The sequence below is a fragment of the Erpetoichthys calabaricus genome, chromosome 8 (genome assembly GCF_900747795.2).
Source record: "Erpetoichthys calabaricus chromosome 8, fErpCal1.3, whole genome shotgun sequence".
In the NCBI taxonomy this organism is placed as follows: domain Eukaryota; kingdom Metazoa; phylum Chordata; class Cladistia; order Polypteriformes; family Polypteridae; genus Erpetoichthys; species Erpetoichthys calabaricus.
Genome location: NC_041401.2, coordinates 189,477,695 through 189,496,715, shown reverse-complemented (window position 1 = coordinate 189,496,715; position 19,021 = coordinate 189,477,695). Strand labels below are relative to the sequence as shown.

At 42.6% G+C, this 19,021-nt stretch overlaps 1 protein-coding gene across 1 annotated transcript in view; it reads right to left on the bottom strand.

Moving 5' to 3' along the window:
• Positions 1-689: 689 nt before the first annotated feature.
• cps1 (carbamoyl-phosphate synthase 1, mitochondrial) overlaps positions 690-19,021 on the bottom strand; it is a 289,732-nt gene continuing 271,400 nt past the window's right edge. The window contains exons 37-38 of the mRNA XM_051930296.1: positions 3,896-4,025; positions 690-1,176 (exon numbers count right to left, since the gene is read on the bottom strand). Of these exons, the coding sequence (XP_051786256.1) occupies positions 1,078-1,176; positions 3,896-4,025 (229 nt within the window). The 3' untranslated portion in view covers positions 690-1,077. The remainder of the gene's footprint in view (positions 1,177-3,895; positions 4,026-19,021) is intronic.

The window sequence follows — 19,021 nt, the reverse complement described above, 5'->3', positions numbered from 1 at the left end:
TGGACCCCCTCAACCCCTTTGGCTATGCCTTGAGATGCTGTCCATAAATATTAGGAAGTCCCCGTCGTCCTACATTTAAATTCCCCGTTTTTGGGGGTCCTTTTGGTGTTATGTTTCAGCTTTGCTCTCTTGTCACTACAAACTGACCGGTACAACGTCCACAAACTTTAATCGAAGTACGAGCTGATCTTTTAGGTGGGCTCAGACAGCCGATGTCAGCCCGGGACGCTTTATTCACAAAGCAGCCACTTAACCACTGGACACGACTCCATGACCAGCCAGGATGTGCTTCAAATGAACACTGGGGTCTAAGGGGTTAAAAATCAGGCATTTGCTTATTTTTTATTTTCCGGTGGTCTGGAGCAGAAGGGGTTACTCGCCCACCACTTTTTGCAAAATATGTCCATTTAATAATCGTAAATTAAAAAAAGTAACGAGCTGGCAAGTGACTCCAGCAAACAGAAGGTGAAAATTAACAAGCCGCTCCGCAGAGCTCTGGATGTGCGCTACGCTTCCAGGATTTAAGTAAGTCGCTCCCACAGACGGCGCTTGCCAGGTGCAGCAGCAGCGATGAAGTGAATGACTTGATGAAGAAGAGTCGGGGAATGAGAAGATTAACAAGGGACTAACGCAGAGAGGAGGAAGGAAACACACGGCAGCTTTCAGGATTTTTATTTGTTCCCCCCATTTTCTCTAAACAGCAGTTTCCACAAGAAGATCTGACAAAGTCGTTGGTTTTTCTCGTTTTCCTCCTTCTGTTAAAAACCGTAAGGTGAATTTCTGTGTTAGAGCATGAAGAAGGGCCCCCTTTCGGTGGTGGTCTCTTTAGGACCAGGTCAGAGCAGACCAACGGCTTCTGTGACTTCTACTTACAAAGTACCAGGATGTCCCATTCCGGGTGTCGCTGCTCCAGATGTTACTCTTGCTGTACAGATGTGATCCCACGTAACCATCCACGCCGGCTGGAGAGGTCCATGTGGAAAGCAAATGAGCCTCCCTTGAACTCTGGAGTTCTGACGATGCGGACTGAAGGCTTTCCATCGAAAATAAAAAAAGTCAACAAAAACGGCTTCTCTCTCAGAACTGTTTCCCATTGCTGTGTTGCCGGTAATGGAAGAGGCTCGTGGAGTCGAGTTCTCTGCAGTGCTTCATGGCTTCTGCAAACATCTTCACTATCTACAAACAAAAAGGAAAATAATATAAGTTGGCACTTTACAGTACATACTGCACTATGTATAATGGACAGTGCTGTACGGGGCAGTTAGGAGTACTGGAAAAGGGGGGGGGGGGCGCACTGAGGCAGACCCTACACCTAGAAAAATACCAAATGAAGGGGGGGGGGCTACTGATTTAATAACACACAATATACAAAAGAGTGGGTGAAATTAAAAAAAGGCGCACAGTATAACATTGTGTGCCCTACTGGACCTACTGGTACTTGGCCAGGTCAACTACCTGACTATCTGCAAAATAGTTTTTGTCTCCCTCTCCTTCCTCACCAGGAAAACCCTGGTCACTGCTCATCTGTCTGAGAAGATGGACAACCCTAAGAGTCTCACCCCAGCAGTAATGGAGAGCCACGCCAGTCTGGCAGGAGGCACTTCAGTGCTTGCCTTTCACAAGGCCTCAAGTATGGCAGCTGGACTGTGCTGCTGCCCTCTAGTGGACAAGGGGGAATAGAGCACATCTGGACATGGCTGGGGTCAAAAGCTGTCAGCATGGCACCCTGGCCGGGTGAGGGCATTCCTGCCAGGATGTGCACTGCTGCCCAATCCAGCCATTGGGCCTGCTTCCCTTTACATAAAACTCGCTACGTGTACTCAGATTTATGTACGATGCTTACACTGTATATTGATGATGTGTTATTTTTCATATTTAAATTCTAATTATTATTATTAACTTAAATTATTTGTTTTACTTTTTTAATATTATTATTTGAAATGCAGTATGTATTAACATTATTATTATTATTTTCTTAGTATATTTAAATTCTATTTATTTTTATTGTTATTAACTTGCATTGCTTGTTTTTACTTTGTAATATTACTCTTTGATATACTGTATAACATATATATATCCATCCATCCATCCATTATCCAACCCGCTGAATCCGAACACAGGGTCACGGGGGTCTGCTGGAGCCAATCCCAGCCAACACAGGGCACAAGGCAGGAACCAAATATATATATATTTCAACTCTAATTATTATATTATTATTTATTATTAATTTACATTACTTTTCCTTTTTAATAATATTTTTATATACAATATATATTTATTTTAAATTCAAATTATTATTCTTAACTTGCATTACTTGAATTTTCTTTATAATATCATTCTTTCATATAAAGTACGTATTTCAATTGGAATTATCATTTTCATTGTTTTACCTTTTTGGGATTATTCTTTCATATACAATGTATATTTGAATTCTATTTATCATCATTATTTTTATTACTAACTTACATTACATGCTTTAACTTTTTAATATTATTCTTTTATTCTTTCATATACAATATACATATAAATTCTATTTATTATTATTATTATTAAGTTATATTGCTTGTGTTTCTCTTTTAATATTATTCTTTCATATTCAATATATGTATAAATTCTATTTATTATTATTATTATTATTAAGTTATATTGCTTGTGTTTCTCTTAATATTGTTCTTTCATATACAATATACATATAAACTCTATTATTATTACTATTATTATTATTAAGTTATATTGCTTGTGTTTCTATTTTAATGTTAGTGTTTCATATACAATATACATATAAATTCTATTTATTATTATTACTATTACTATTAAGTTATATTGCTTGTGTTTCTCTTTTAATATTATTCTTTCATATACAATATACATATAAATTCTATTTATTATTATTATTATTAAGTTATATTGCTTGTGTTTCTCTTTAAATATTATTCTTTCATATACAATATACGTATAAATTCTATTTATTATTATTATTAAGTTATATTGCTTGTGTTTCTCTTTAAATATTATTCTTTCATATACAATATACTTAGAAATTCTATTTATTATTATTATTATTAAGTTATATTGCTTGTGTTTCTCTATAAATATTATTCTTTCATATACATTATATATGTTAAAGTTCTACTTATTATTATGATTATTAACATGCATTAATTGCTCTTCCTTTTGAATATAATTCTTTAATATAATATATATTTGTGTATTTATTATTATTATATTACATTGGGCATTCTAGGGCATTCTTGCTTTTTGCTTTACAGTATTTATGGTGGATTCAGAAAGTTTTCAGCCCCCTTCACTTTATTGTGTTGTACATTTCATTTCAAGTGGGTACATTTGCCATGTTTGCCCATCGGTCTCCCCTCAATCACCCATAATGACAAAGTGACAATATGTCTTCAGAAAGGTTGACAAATGTACTAGAAATCAAAAACCAAAATCTTTCCCTCCTAGAAGCGCCCGGACCCTTCCCAGAAGCAGCACTCCCAGCCTTCTCTGGTGAGTCTCTCTAAGCTTGGCACACCTGGGGTTGAGCAGCCGACTCCATTCTTCCTGGCAGATCCTCTTGAGCGCTGGTAGATTGGACATGTTAATAACTTTGTAAGTGTTTCTGTCATTATGGGTTACTGGGTGTAGCTTGATGGGTACAAATGGAAAATGTAACCATTTAGAATGAACTGCACAACATAATGAAGCGTTCAGAAAGTGAAGGCTCTGAAGACCTTCTGAATCCACTGTAGCTGCTGCAGTAGGAGTAGAAGAAGTGCAGATGACACAGAGAGGCCGGAGCAGCACCTTATTACCATTTTAACGGGCACATTCATATGCCAGGACTTGCAGAGCGTCGGTGGCTCACATGTCATCATAATACCTGCTGTTTACTTACTTGAAAGTTTGTTATCAGTGGGATTCCATGGTCAATGGCCATCCTTCGTATGAGAAAGTTGTCTTTGAGGAATTTGGTGTTGCTGGTTGGTAAATTTACTACCAAGTCAATTTCTTTCCCATTTATTAACCTGAAATAAAGACGAGACAGTTACAGACTTTCTCAGCCTGCCTTTTCCAGTGTGCATAAACATTCAAAAGCACACGTGGCTTCCATGAAGGTTTATGCTACTCCTTTATATGAGACACACCCTTCTCAAACTCTTACTCTGATTTCCTATCTCAAGGTTAAAAGCCGAACCTCAGCGCACACTCGCCTCTGTTTTCGCCTTTTGTACGCACTAACCTGGAGACTATAATAAACATACGGCCACAGGTCACTTTGCCTGAAATTTTTTAAAAGAAGGGATTCAACTGACCAAATGCAGGTGTGCAAGGCTTGTAGAGACCAGTGATGCGTGTTTGCCTACAAATCAATTGGTTCATATTCAGGATTACCCCGTGCTTTATGTTTAGTTCAGTGTCATGTCTTCTTATTGTTTCAAGTTCTTTGTCACTTAAGTGCCTTCGGTGATTTGCTTGATACTTAGCAGATGTTGCTGCTCTTTTTCTTCTTCCTATTATGGTGTTCTTTATCATGTTTTTGGCTTTGGAAATTCGCTTAACGCTCAGCAGATGCCGCTGCTCTTTTTTTTCCTTTCCGCCATGTCACTTGGTTACTGTAATAAATAAACAACCATAGGTCACTTTATTGATGTTGTTACTACCTGACATATTTTGCAAGAAGGGGATCACCTGCCCAAATACAAGTGTGCAAAGCTTGTAGAGACCAGCGATGTTCTTTTTCCTAAGTATTGCTTTTCATCCAAACAGTGACCTAAGGATGTAAACACAATGCCTGCATATGGTCGGGCTTTTAGAATATTTGTTGGCATGAATTTTTCTCTTGCTTTTGTTCTTGCATTCTACATCCTGGACTTTGTCTTGCATATGTATGAGCTATCGGGTTTGCTTGTCAGTCAGATGGTTCACATTCAGGATTACCTTATGCTTGTCTGTGTCTTGTCTTCTTATTTTTCTTGTTCTTTGTCACTTAAGTGCCTTCTGTGATTTGCTTGATGCTTAGCATATGTTGCTGCTCTTCTTCTTCTTCCTATTATGGTGTTCTTTATCATGTTTTTGGCTTTGGAAATTCGCTTAACGCTCAGCAGATGCCGCTGCACTTTTTTTTCCTTTCTGCCATGTCACTTGGTTACTGTAATAAATAAACAACCACAGGTCACTTTATTGATGTTGCTACTACCTGACATATTTTGCAAGAAGGGGATCACCTGCCCAAATACAGGTGTGCAAAGCTTGGAGAGACCAGCGATGTTCTTTTTCCTAAGTTGTGCTTTTCATCCAGTGACCTAAGGATGTAAACACAATGCATGTATATGGTCAGGCTTTTTGAATATTTATTGGCATGAAATTTTCTCTTGCTTTTGTTCTTGCATTCTACATCCTGGACTTTGTCTTGCATATGTATGAGCTATCGGGTTTGCTTGTCAGTCAGATGGTTCACATTCAGGATTACATTATGCTTGTCTCTGTCTTGTCTTCTTATTTTTCTTGTTCTTTGTCACTTAAGTGCCTTCTGTGATTTGCTTGATGCTTAGCAGATGTTGCTGCTTTTCTTCTTCTTCTTCTTCCTGTTATGGTGTTCTTTATCATGTTGTTGGCTTTTGCAATTTGCTTGACGCACAGCAGATGTCACTGCTCTTTTTTTCTTTTCTGCCATCTCACTTTTGTTACTATAATAACGCACAACCACGGGTCACTTTGGTGAGGTTGCTGCTACCTGATTTTTTTTAAAGAAGGGGCTCAAGTGCCCAAATGCGGGTGTGCAAAGCTTGTAGAGACCGGTGATGTACCTTTTCCTAACCAGTGCTCCTCATCCAAACAGTGGCCTAAAGATGTAAAAGCAACAATTACAAATGGGTGGAAGTTTTGAGTATTTGATGATCTTCTCGTTTGTCGGCATGAAGACCAGAAGCTGGAATTACTGCCAAGGGGCTTCTGCAAAACACTTAGCTTCTGATTTTTTAATTGTTTTGTAAAACTTTCTGCACACATGCTTTCATTTTGACACTGTGTGTGAATGAGTTGTAGATCGATGGGCAAAAAAATGGCAAAGTCATCCGTTTCAAATTAAATGTACAACACAATAAAATATGCAGAAAGTAAAAGGGCTCCCCTGTAATTCTAAAGTCCTCTTCATCCAGAGGCAAAGTCAGTTTTGTGAATGGCGGCGTCTCTCTCTCTCTCTCTACTAGAAGTATGACAAGAAATTTACATTTAACTGTTAAACACGAGCGATTCCAGAGGCTTACGTCTCATTTAAAACAAATAGACACTCTGCTCTCATTAGGAGACTTTCAGCCATGCAGAGCGCGCCCCCATTACGTTTCCTCTGATTGTAATAAGCGCTTTATTTCGAGCACATGAAATGCTTGCCTCTCAAAGAAACGCGCGTAATGAGGTAGCAGAGAGGTGTGTAGACGCGGTGATTAGAAGAAGATGTCAGGGAGATGAGCTGACACCCAAAAACACGCAATACGGACCCCTCTGTCATGCTTTGGGAGTCATTTGAAATCTCTACGATTGATAAGGAAAACTTGGCCTGGATTATTTGCCTTGATTTGTGTATAATTGTCACCGTTAATGAGTAAACATGAATTATACATTCAATTACAGTGCACTTTATTAAGATGATAATATCAGTCATTTCAATTATGTCAAACTCCTTTCATAATAGATTGCTTAACACAACAGCTATGAAGATGGCAAGATTACCATGATTAAAATATTTACTACAAAACTATCCTTCAAAATAATTGGCATGAAACAAACTGATATACTGTATACAGTAATGGCACGGGTGGCATGGCTGGAAGAGAAAGAGAAAGGTCAGCCTGTGCTGACTGGCAGGCCGATGTAGCGGGAACAACAGCAAGTCCAGAATTACAGAATACATCTTAACTGAAGAAGGGGCCGGAGCTGCCTGGAAAGCTGAAAGCCACCGAGCCATACGTCACTGCAGGTCTATGCCACCGTGCCATATGTCACCGCAGGTCTACACCAGTGTGCCATATGTCACCGCAGGTTAACGCCACATTGTGATAAATCACCGCAGGTCTACGCCACTGCGCCATATGTCACCACAGGTCTACGCCAGTGTGCCATATGTCACCGCAGATCTATGCCATTATGTCATACGTCATTGCAGGTCTATGCCACATCACAATACGTCACCACAGGTCTATGCCACTGAGCCATACGTCACTGCAGGTCTACACCAGTGTGCCATATGTCACCACAGGTCTACGCCACATCGTGATATGTCAGCACAGGTCTATGCCACCGCGCCATATGTCACTGCAGGTCTATGCCACTGGCCATATGTCACCGCAGGTCTATGCCAGTGTGCCATATGTCACTGCAGATCTATGTCATTGTGTCATACGTCATTGCAGGTCTATGCCACATTGCGATACGTCAGCACAGGTCTATGCCACCGCGCCATACGTCACTGCAGGTCTATGCTACCGCGCCATATGTCACCGCAGGTCTACACCAGTGTGCCATATGTCACCGCAGGTTAACGCCACATCGTGATACATCACCGCAGGTCTATGCCACTGCGCCATATGTCACCACAGGTCTATGCCACCGCGCCATATGTCACCGCAGGTCTATGCCAGTGTGCCATATGTCACCGCAGGTCTACGCCAGTGTGTCATATGTCATTGCAGGTCTATGCCACATCGCGATACGTCACCACAGGTCTATGCCACCGCGCCATATGTCACTGCAGGTCTATGCCACTGCGCCATATGTCACTGCAGGTCTACACCAGTGTGCCATATGTCACCGCAGATCTATGCCATTGTGTCATACGTCATTACAGGTCTATGCCACATCGCAATACGTCACCACAGGTCTATGCCCCCGCGCCATATGTCACTGCAGGTCTATGCCATTGCGCCATACGTCACTGCAAGTCTATGCCACATCGCGATACGTCACCACAGGTCTATGCCACCGCACCATATGTCACTGCAGATCTATGCCACCGTGCCATATGTCACCGCAGGTCTATGCCAGTGTGCCATATGTCACCGCAAATCTATGCCATTGCACCATACGTCACTCCAGGTCTATGCCACATCGCAATACGTCACTACAGGTCTATGCCACCGCACCATACGTCACCACAGGTCTACGCCAGTGTGTCTTATGTCACCAGAGGTCTATGCCACATTGCAATACATCACTGCAGGTCTATGCCATGGCGCCATATGTCACTGCAGGTCTATGCCACTGCACCATACATCACCTCAGGTCTACGCCAGTGTGCCATACATCACCACAGGCCTATACCACTGCACTATACGTCACCGCAGGTCTACACCACAGAGCCATATGTCACTGCAGGTCTACTCTGGTCTATGTCATTGCCCCATACGTCACCGTAGGTCTGCGCCAGCAGCTTCAGGGCGGAGGTGACATCACTGCATGTCCAGACTGGCAGTCTGGTGGTAATAAATGGCTAGAGATCGTCACAAATCAAATTGAGTGACGTTTTTTCCCCGGTTTTCCTCCAAGCGGTTGGCTGTAAGAGGTCTCACTAACTGGGGATTATTTAGGAGCCGAGCCCAGGAGGCGCTGATCACGCTTTGGTAGCTTCTGCCATAATTGTCAAAACGCCGGAGGACGTCGACACAGAGGAGCAGACGATTAATCAGTTCTGACATGCCAGGCAGAACTCACTGGTTGTTTATTCATTTTGACAGGGAAGGAGCGCAGAGACGATCAGAGCGGCACGTTATCCTCGTTCAGCTGATTACACCTTTGTGGTTAAAAGGGGGCCAGCCATTGAATAAGTAACCTTAATAGACCCCTCAATAGAAAAATCACATTATTGGAATCTGTTCGTTAGCCTCGTGCACTTTGTAGTGATGGCCGAGAAAGTTTTAATCTCCAATTTCCATGCTGAACGGAAATAACAAAGTCTCTGATGTACTTGTAGTCTACGGTGACAAACGCTGAACAACAGCGAAGAAGATGAAAACGTCAATGAAAAAAAAATCTTGCGTGACTCATGTCACCTAATCTGCATATCAAGTCACCCACAACGTGTATTTTTAATAAAATATCGTTAAACGCTGCTGTGAACGAAAATGAAATAATGTGCTCAGATTTAAGTTAACATATTGACTGCTGGACCGGTTATAACCAAAACGCTGCCATATACGTCTGTGTGTTCATGACAAATAAATATCAAAAGTCGTAAAAAATGTAAAGAAACGTATTAGAAAGCAACGGTTTTATTATCAACAGTAACTCTGTCAAAATGTAAAGAAACGGTTAATTACTTAATTTTCACCAGCAACACGACTGAAAGTCTCCACTGGGATGAGAGTCCATGAAGGGTGGCACCCCCTTAGGAGCACACGTGATGCAAACATAACACCTTTCTTTACGCCGTCCACGCTTGTTGCACACAAGACATCTGGTAGTTGGTGACTGCGCTCGGCGGATGGCAGAATGTCCCAATGTCCCTGTAGTGCTGCCCTGACAGTCATGAAAAGCCTTCTGATGAGGAAACGCCTTCGGTAGCAACGGGCAGAGTCTATGGGTCCCACGTCATCCAAATGACTGTCACTATCCCGATTGTGATGGTTATCTTCAAAATATTCATCATGCAGAAAATCCAGTTGTTTCAAAACATTGGCAACTTTTTTGTGAGGGCATAACTGCGGACTGTTTGTTTATAACACTGTTTTCTGCAAGCTGCTGCCACCAAAAAACAGAAAAACGTATGGCTATACACAAGATGGCAGCACTATAGTCGGGAGGTGAGACGCGGCAGCAAAGCCCAACAGCATGTCTCTGTGATGGCTGTAAACTGAGGTACGAGTTCCCTCATATGTCGCGTTTGACAAGCCCAAGGAGATGCAACTCAACTCGTACCTCACATTACAAGGGATAAAGACCCGCCTCCACTCCTCATTCATTGGTCACAAGTCCAGCCCAGTAACAGCTTCATTATTGGCTGACATTATGCTTCGGGGGAAGCAGGAGGAGGAGGAGGTTCTGCTCAGGCTTTAAAACACACTGGTGAGGCTTCAGCTGGAGTACTGGGTGCAGTTTGGGTCTCCAGGCTATCAAAAGGACATAACAGCACTGGAAAAGGTCCAGAGAGGAGTGACGAGGCTGATTCAGGGCTACAGGAGATGAGTTAGGAGGGAAGATTAAAAGAGCTGAGCCTTTACAGTTTAAGGAAAAGAAGATGAAGAGGAGACCTGACTGAAGTGTTTAAAATCGTGAAGGGAATTAGTCCAGTGGATCAAGACTGTGATGTTTATATAGTGCCTTTCACATCTGTCTACCTACCTATCTATTATAAAGTGCTTTTCAAATCTATCTATCTACTATATAGTGCTTTTCAAATATATCTATCTATACTAAACATCTATCTATCTTGCCTACTATACTAAACTTAATATCTATCTACTATAGTGCCTCTCAAATCTATCTATCTATCTATCTTGCCTACTATACTAATCTATCTATCTATCTAGCCTACTATACTAAACTTAATATCTATCTATCTCTTATCCTGCCAACTATGCTAAACTATCTATCTATCTATCTATCTATCTATCTATCTATCTATCTATCTATCTATCTATCTATCTATCTATCTATCTATCTATCTATCTATCTATCTATCTATCTATCTGTCTTGCCTACTATACTAAACTTAATATCTATCTATCTCTTATCCTGCCAACTATGCTAAAATATCTATCTATCTATCTATCTATCTATCTATCTATCTATCTATCTATCTATCTATCTATCTATCTATCTATCTATCTATCTATCTATCTATCTATCTATCTATCTATCTTGCCTACTATACTAAACTTAATATCTATCTATCTATCTATCTATCTATCTATCTATCTATCTATCTATCTATCTATCTATCTATCTATCTATCTATCTATCTATCTATCTATCTATCTATCTATCTATCTTGCCTACTATACTAAACTTAATATCTATCTATCTATCTATCTATCTATCTATCTATCTATCTATCTATCTATCTATCTATCTATCTTGCCTACTATACTAAACTTAATATCTATCTATCTATCTATCTATCTATCTATCTATCTATCTATCTATCTATCTATCTATCTATCTATCTATCTATCTATCTATCTTGCCTACTATACTAAACTTAATATCTATCTATCTATCTATCTATCTATCTATCTATCTATCTATCTATCTATCTATCTATCTATCTATCTATCTATCTATCTATCTATCTATCTATCTATCTATCTATCTCATCTTCAAGAAAACTTAACTTTCTGGACGTATTTTCTGCAAATTCAAATTTCAAACCCAACCACTCCACCGGGTGCCAAGTTCTTCTATGCAGACAGACAGACAGACTTGCCGATTGCAGCTGGTGCTTTTCGCATTCTATGCAAACACACTTACAAATGGCTCTGAAAAACAATAAACTAGAAAAGCAGAATGAAAATCGTTGATGATGATAAGAATAATAATACATTTTATTTATATAGTGCCTTTCCCGTACTAATGGGTAAATGAAAGCACAACATTAAGAGCAGAGCTGGTTGGGGTGACGAGCTCCAGACACGTTTAGCTGCCAAGACTGAAGTGGCACACGGATGATTTAATTTGAAGCTTCAGTCTGGCAAGTGTGTGAAGTTGGGAGTGAAGGGGCCTCCGGTCCTGGATGGCCGAGTCTACTTTGGGGTCGGAGCTCCTCTTCTGTTTTTTTTTTTTTTTGTCCCGGTGTGGTCTCTGCTTGTCTGCTGCTGTTGTTCGACTACAGTGCAAGTGAAAACAGCCGAGATGATTTTGTCGGACACAAAGATTGATTAGAAAAATACAAACGCCTTGACAATAGACGCTCAAGAGCAGCTGCGGCTCCTAATCAATACCGCTGACTGTTGGCTTCAGAAGCCATTACACTTAACACGTTTATTGATTATGTTTGCCTTTAGCTGAGAATTAGAGCTGAGGTTCCCAAATCCTGTCTGTTCGCTCTTAGCCGCTGTGGCTGCTGTGCTCCTGTGTGCTCTTTGCGTTTTTTTGGGGTGGTTAAAGAACTGAAAACTTAAATTTGCCTTAAAGATACATTTATTAATCCATATAGATAAACACACACCATGCAGACTGCTAACTCACATTTAATGTTTGCATAGCTCCTTTACTAGGTGGCACAGTAGGTACTGCTGCCAACTCTCCAATCCAGCACCCTGGTCATTGTCTGTGTGGAGTGTCCATGACATTCTTGACCCAAAAGCAGCTGAACATGTAACAGTTAAACAGAGCGGGCATGAGGACTTAAGAAAAATGCCCTGTTGACAGGGTGATGTCCTGAGGATGGGCACAATGTACACTGGATACAGTATATGCCACCAATACACAGTGGATCAGGAAAGCATTCAGGCCCCGTCACGTTTTTCACATTTTGTTCTGTTTCAGCCTTATGGTTAAAATCATTTAAATTAATTTTTTCCCCAATCAAGCAGCACTCAGCACCCCAGAATGATAACGCGAAACAGGATTGACGAAATTTTTGCAAATTAACTAACTGAAATACCACGATGACATAAGTATTCAGACCTTATGCTATGACACTTGCAATCTGGCTCAGGTGCATCCCACTCTCTTGATCACCGCTGAGATGCTTCTACACCTGGTTTGGAGTCCACCTGTGCTCAGTTCAATGGACTGCATATGATTAGCTAAGACACACACACACCTGTCAGTAGAGGGTCCTACAGTTGAGCAAAAACCAAGCTGTGAGGTCACAGGAATTGCCTGCAGAGTTTAGAGATGGGATTGTGGTTGAGGCCCAGGTCTGGGTCAGGTCAGGTCAGGTCAGGTTGGGGGGCATGCACTGGTACAGTGTGTTGCCGCCCCCACCACATGACGAAACAACTCGGAATCCTGGTTGGAAACCCCCCCCAGGCAGACCCATCCTCCGGAAATGACCCTCTATCTGCCGCAGCCAGGTGTTACATGGGCGTCCCTTTGGCCTGCTCCTCAACAATGAGGGTCCTTTGAGCCGGACCATCCTCGGGGAAACACGCCACATGTCTGTAGTGCCGTAACTGACGCTCCCTCACAATGCAGGTCATGTGCCTCATTCAGGACTCCATGATCAACACAAAGTCAAACTGGCGGTACCCAAGGATTCTCCAAAGAGACACACATTAAGGAGTCCAGACTTCATCACAGGTCACTGGATAGCATCCATGTCTCACAAACAGGAAGCTCCAGGACTCTAAAGACTTGGACCTTCGTTTTTTGCAGAGATATCGGGAGCGCCACAGCGACCTCATGACTCCCCATGCTCTCCCAATCCATCTACGGAGTTCTGGGGAAGGCCACAAAATATTTCCTGCGGCACTGAAGGTTCTCAAGTGCCCAGGGAACTCCATGATTCTTAAATGAAATAAGTTTGGAACAATCAGAACTCTTACCTAGACCGAACAATTGTGTGAGAAGGGAATTCTGGAAAGAGAGGTTGACCAACAACATGATGGTCACTCTGGATGAGCTCCACAGAACCTGGGCGGAGATGAGAGAAACTTCCAGAAGGACAACCACGACTATGACACTCCACTGATCCAGGATTTATGACAGAGTGGTGTCACACATGTGCACGTGGTAGGCAGGATGACGTGTTGTGCCGCTGGATCGAGGGTTGGCATTGCACACTAACGCCTTTTCTCCTTCCTCTACAGATCCTCAGATTGAAACTCAACCTAACCCCAGTACCGCTTCCTCTGTAGGCTCCAATTCCAGTTACAACGCCGACCTCCCATCCAATCCCATGCCTGACGTCACTTCCGGGTGCAGCCCAACCGACACGCCCCTTCTGGCCTGCCCTCTACAAAGCCGTCACACCCTCTTTATTACATTCAATCTCATGTTGGACTCGGTCTCTGAAGACAACTCGGGCTCTGTATTATTACCTCAACTATATGGGGTGGATCACCAAATCTCGTTACAGTGGTCAGACAGAACATGTAGAAGCCCACCTGGAGTTTGCAACAAAGGCACCTAGAGGACCCTCAGCCTGAGGAGAAAACAAGATTTGCAGGTCTAATTGTAGCGAACCTCGACTTCTGGGGGGTGCTGAGGTTGACAACAGTATTATGTAGTGATGAAGCTTCTATGCTTTTAAAATGAGGGATGGATGGAATCATCTACACCAGGGGTGTCAAACTCCAGTCCTAGAGGGCCGCAGTGGCTGCAGGTTTTCATTCTAACCCTTTTCCTAATCAGTGACCAGTTTTCACTGCTTGTTAACTCCTTTTCCCTTCCTTTTAACAGCCCTGCTTTTAAGGATTCAGTCCTCTCATTTGATTCTTTTCTTTATTAAATGGCAGTCAAACAGAAATGAGATGTGAAACGAGCAACTAAACCAGCTAAACTGGGATTTCAAACTCCAACCAGTTTCACTCCAACCAGTCTCTTAATGAGAAGCCGATTCTTGATGTTAATTAAACTCGTTATTTAATTCCATGGCTTGTTGCTGCTCTCATTCTGCCACAGCAGACATTTCCAGAACTTTTGATTTTTCTGTTTTTTCTAAGAACTCTGTCAAAATTTAATAAAGTATCTATCTATCTATCTATCTAAAATGTTTTGGTGACCTGAGCAGACTGACCTCATCGAGACTGTCACCTTTCTTTATTTCCAAATGTTGTGCAATGTGCACAGGTGAGCTGGCCATGTGGCGGCTTGTTTTGTGTCTCATTATTGTTTGACTGCTAATTAAGTAAAAAGAGACAACTAAGGGGTCTGAGTCAAGTTAATTGAAACTAAGGCGAAAGAAGTAAATTAGCAGCAAAATCAGGTCACTGCTTTTTGCAGATGATGTTGTCCTGTTTGCTTCATCAGGCCGTGATCTTCATCTCTCTCTGGATCGGTTCGCAGCCGAGTGTGAAGCGGCTGGGATGGGAATCAGCACCTCCAAATCCGAGACCATGGTCCACAGCCGGAAAAGGGTGGAGTGCCCTCTCAGGGTTGGTAGCGAGATCCTGCCTCAAGTGGAGGAGTTCAAGTATCTCGGGGTCTTGTTCACGAGTGAGGGAAGAATGGAGCATGAGATCAACAGGCGGATCGGTGCGGCATCTGCAGTAATGCAGGCTCTACATCGGTCTGTCGTGGTGAAAAAGGAGCTGAGCCACAAGGCGAAGCTCTCAATTTACCAGTCGATCTACGCTCCTACCCTCACCTATGGTCATGAGCTATGGGTAGTGACCGAAAGAACGAGATTGCGAATACAAGCGGCTGAAATGAGTTTCCTCCACAGGGTGTCTGGGCTTTCCCTTAAAGATAGGGTGAGAAGCTCAGTCATCTGGGAGGGGCTCAGAGTAGAGCCGCTGCTCCTCCGTATCGAGAGGAGTCAGATGAGGTGGCTCGGGCATCTGATCAGGATGCCTCCTGGATGCCTCCCTGGTGAGGTGTTCTGGGCATGTCTAACCGGGAGGAGGCCCCAGGGAAGACCCAGGACACGCTGGAGGGACTATGTCTCTCGGCTGGCCTGGGAACGCCTCGGGATTCTCCCGGAAGAGCTACAAGAAGTGGCTGGGGAGAGGGAAGTCTGGGCATCTCTGCTCAAGCTGCTGCCCCCGCGACCCGACCTCGCATTAGTGGAAGAGGATGGATGGATGGATGGATGGATCAGGTCACTAATGACGAAGATGGTTAGAATGAAAACCTACAGCCACTGCGGCCCTCCAGGACTGGAGTTCGACACCCGTGATCTACACTCTGCAGGACGTCCGTCCAAATAGATTAAAAATATTCAGCAACAAAAAAATATTTATATTGTCACACACGTGTGCATGGGAGGCAGTCGGTGGGCTTAAGTGATTGTACTTCTACGCCGGGCCAGGGGGTGGCGATGAGTATTAACTCTCTCTCTCACTTCTCCAGACCCTCCAAAGAAGGACCAGTATGGCATCATTTCCATTTCCAACTCTACATGCCCACCCCTCTTGTCTACCCTCTATAAAAGGCTACCCCCGATCCCAATGTACAAGCCAGTTCTGAGCGGACTCAGTCCCTGGTGATAACTCATTGCTTTATTCATAGAGGGCGAGTCAAAATTATGTTAATTTGAATGTTGGAAACAATTTATTCACAAAACATACTTCATATGTGTAACATGAGTTACAGGAATGTCTCAACCTGTTCGCCATCACGTTCAGCACACGTACCACACGTGGCACGTAAATTGTCCACAAAAATTGTATACATAGCAGTACCATTAGTTTTAACATCATTTTGACTCACCCTGTATATGGGGTGGCTATCCCAAACCATTTTCTGCCTCTTGTCCCTCTTTTACAATGTATATGCTACGGGGGGTTGGGGGGGGGGGGGAGCCCCCCTGGTGCCTTTGGCACCCAACCCCCAGTTGTGGCCAGTCTGCTGCTCACGTTTTGAAGAGAAGGGCTGAACGCACCCCAAGGAGACGCGGTTGTTCCTCCGAAATCCCCTCTTAAATGGTGATACAATGGGAAACAAATACAATTTACTTTTTTACCTCCTCTTTGCTCGATCAGCTGCTGCTGCTGCTGCTGTGCCGCGTGATCTGCATCTCATGTGGCACTTTGAACATTTAAAAGCCTGTACAGCAGCTGTCCTACTCTTTGTCTTTTATTTCCGGCGACGGACGTGATGAAATTTTTTGGCACAAAGTCTCGTCTTGCAGGACGCGAATTCTTGATATGTTTTAGTTTATAATTTAAAAACGGAATAACAATCTGAAAATCTAACAACATCACATTAAAGTTCAATAAATTCTGAAAAGAATGATATCAAACATATATATGTAGGTTTTAAAATAAGCCCGATTTAAAGCGTGACAAAAAAGTGACATAAAAACATCACATACAGTGCATCCAGAAAGTATTCCCAGCACATCACTTTTTCCACATTTTGTTATGTTACAGCCTTATTCCAAAATGGATTAAATTCATTTTTTTCCTCAGAATTCTACACACAACACCCCATAATGACAACGTGAAAAAAGTTTACTTGAGGTTTTTGCAAATTTATTAAAAATAAAAAAACTGACAAATCCCATGTCCATAAGTATTCACAGCCTTTGCTCAATACTTTGTCGATGCCCCTTTGGCAGCAATTCCAGCCTCAAGTCTTGTTGAATATGATGCCACAAGCTTGGCACACCTATCCTTGGCCAGTTTCACCCATTCCTCTTTGCAGCACATCTCGAGCTCCATCAGGTTGGATGGGAAGCGTCGGTGCACAGTCATTTTAAGATCTCTCCAGAGATGTTCAATCAGATTCAAGTCTGGGCTCTGGCTGGGCCACTCAAGGACATTCACAGAGTTGTCCTGAAGCCACTCCTTTGATATCTTGGCTGTGTGCTTAGGGTCGTTGTCCTGTTGAAAGATGAACCGTCGCCCCAGTCTGAGGTCAAGAGCGCTCTGGAGCAGGTTTTCATCCAGGATGTCTCTGTACATTGCTGCAGTCATCTCTCCCTTTATCCTGACTAGTCTCCCAGTCCCCACAGCATGATGCTGCCACCACCATGCTTCACTGTAGGGATGGTGCCAGGTTTCCTCCAAACGTGACGCCTGGCATTCACACCAAAGAGTTCAATCTTTGTCTCATCAGACCAGAGAATTTTCTTTCTCATGGTCTGAGAGTCCTTCAGGTGCCTTTTGGCAAACTCCAGGCGGGCTGCCATGTGCCTTTTACTAAGGAGTGGCCTCCGTCTGGCCACTCTACCATACAGGCCTGATTGGTGGATTGCTGCAGAGATGGTTGTCCTTCTGGAAGGTTCTCTTCTCTCCACAGAGGACCTCTGGAGCTCTGACAGAGTGACCATCGGGTTCTTGGTCACCTCCCTGACTAAAGTCCTTCTCTCCCGATCGCTCAGTTTAGATGGCTGGCCAGCTCTAGGAAGAGTCCTGGTGGTTTCAAACGTCTTCCACTTATGGATGATGGAGGCCACTGTGCTCATTGGGACCTTCAAAGCAGCAGAAATTTTTCTGTAACCTTCTCCAAATTTGTGCCTCAAGACAATCCTGTCTTGGAGGTCTACAGACAATTCCTTTGACTTCATGTTTGGTTTGTGCTCTGACATGAACTGTCAACTGTGGGACCTTCTATAGACAGGTGTGTGCCTTTCCAAATCAGGTCCAGTCAACTGAATTTACCACAGGTGGACTCCAATGAAGCTGCAGAAACATCTCAAGGATGATCAGGGGAAACAGGATGGACCTGAGCTCAATTTTGAGCTTCATGGCAAAGGCTGTGACTACTTATGGACATGTGCTTTCTCAATTTTTTTATTTTTAATAAATTTGCAAAAACCTCAAGTAAACGTTTTTCACGTTGTCATTATGGGGTGTTGTGTGTAGAATTCTGAGGAAAAAAATGAATTTAATCCATTTTGGAATAAGGCTGTAACATAACAAAATGTGGAAAAAGTGATGCGCTGTGAATACTTTAAAATTGTTGCACTTTTAGGCTTTGGACTTTATATACAGTCGACCCTCGATATACGACCGGCCTGACATGCGAACAACTTGGTTTACGACCAAAATTTTTGTTTTGAATTACGACCAACATCATGAGTTACGACCCGAATGTGGTCACGTGTATCCACTTGTGTGATTGTAAACAGCCAAGAGCGTTCGTAAGCGTCAGATAAGTGTGTTTATGGACGTAATTTCGGTCAGTGCAGTGATTTATATAATTTATTTCGATAATTTCTATCAAAATGGTCCCAAAAAAAGAATAGAAAAGAAGCTAAGGAAGGAAGAGAAGGTAACGAAGGTAAAGAAAGCGATCACAATTGAAACGAAGAAGGAAATTGTGCGGAACGCATTAGGGGTATTTCCATTATTTCTTATGGGAAAATAATCTTGACTTACAACCAACTTGAGTTACAACCAGCCCTCGCGAGCGAATTGAGTTCGTAAGTCAGCTCTATCCTTAGCATCCTTCTCCCAATATGCTCAGCATCTCTCCT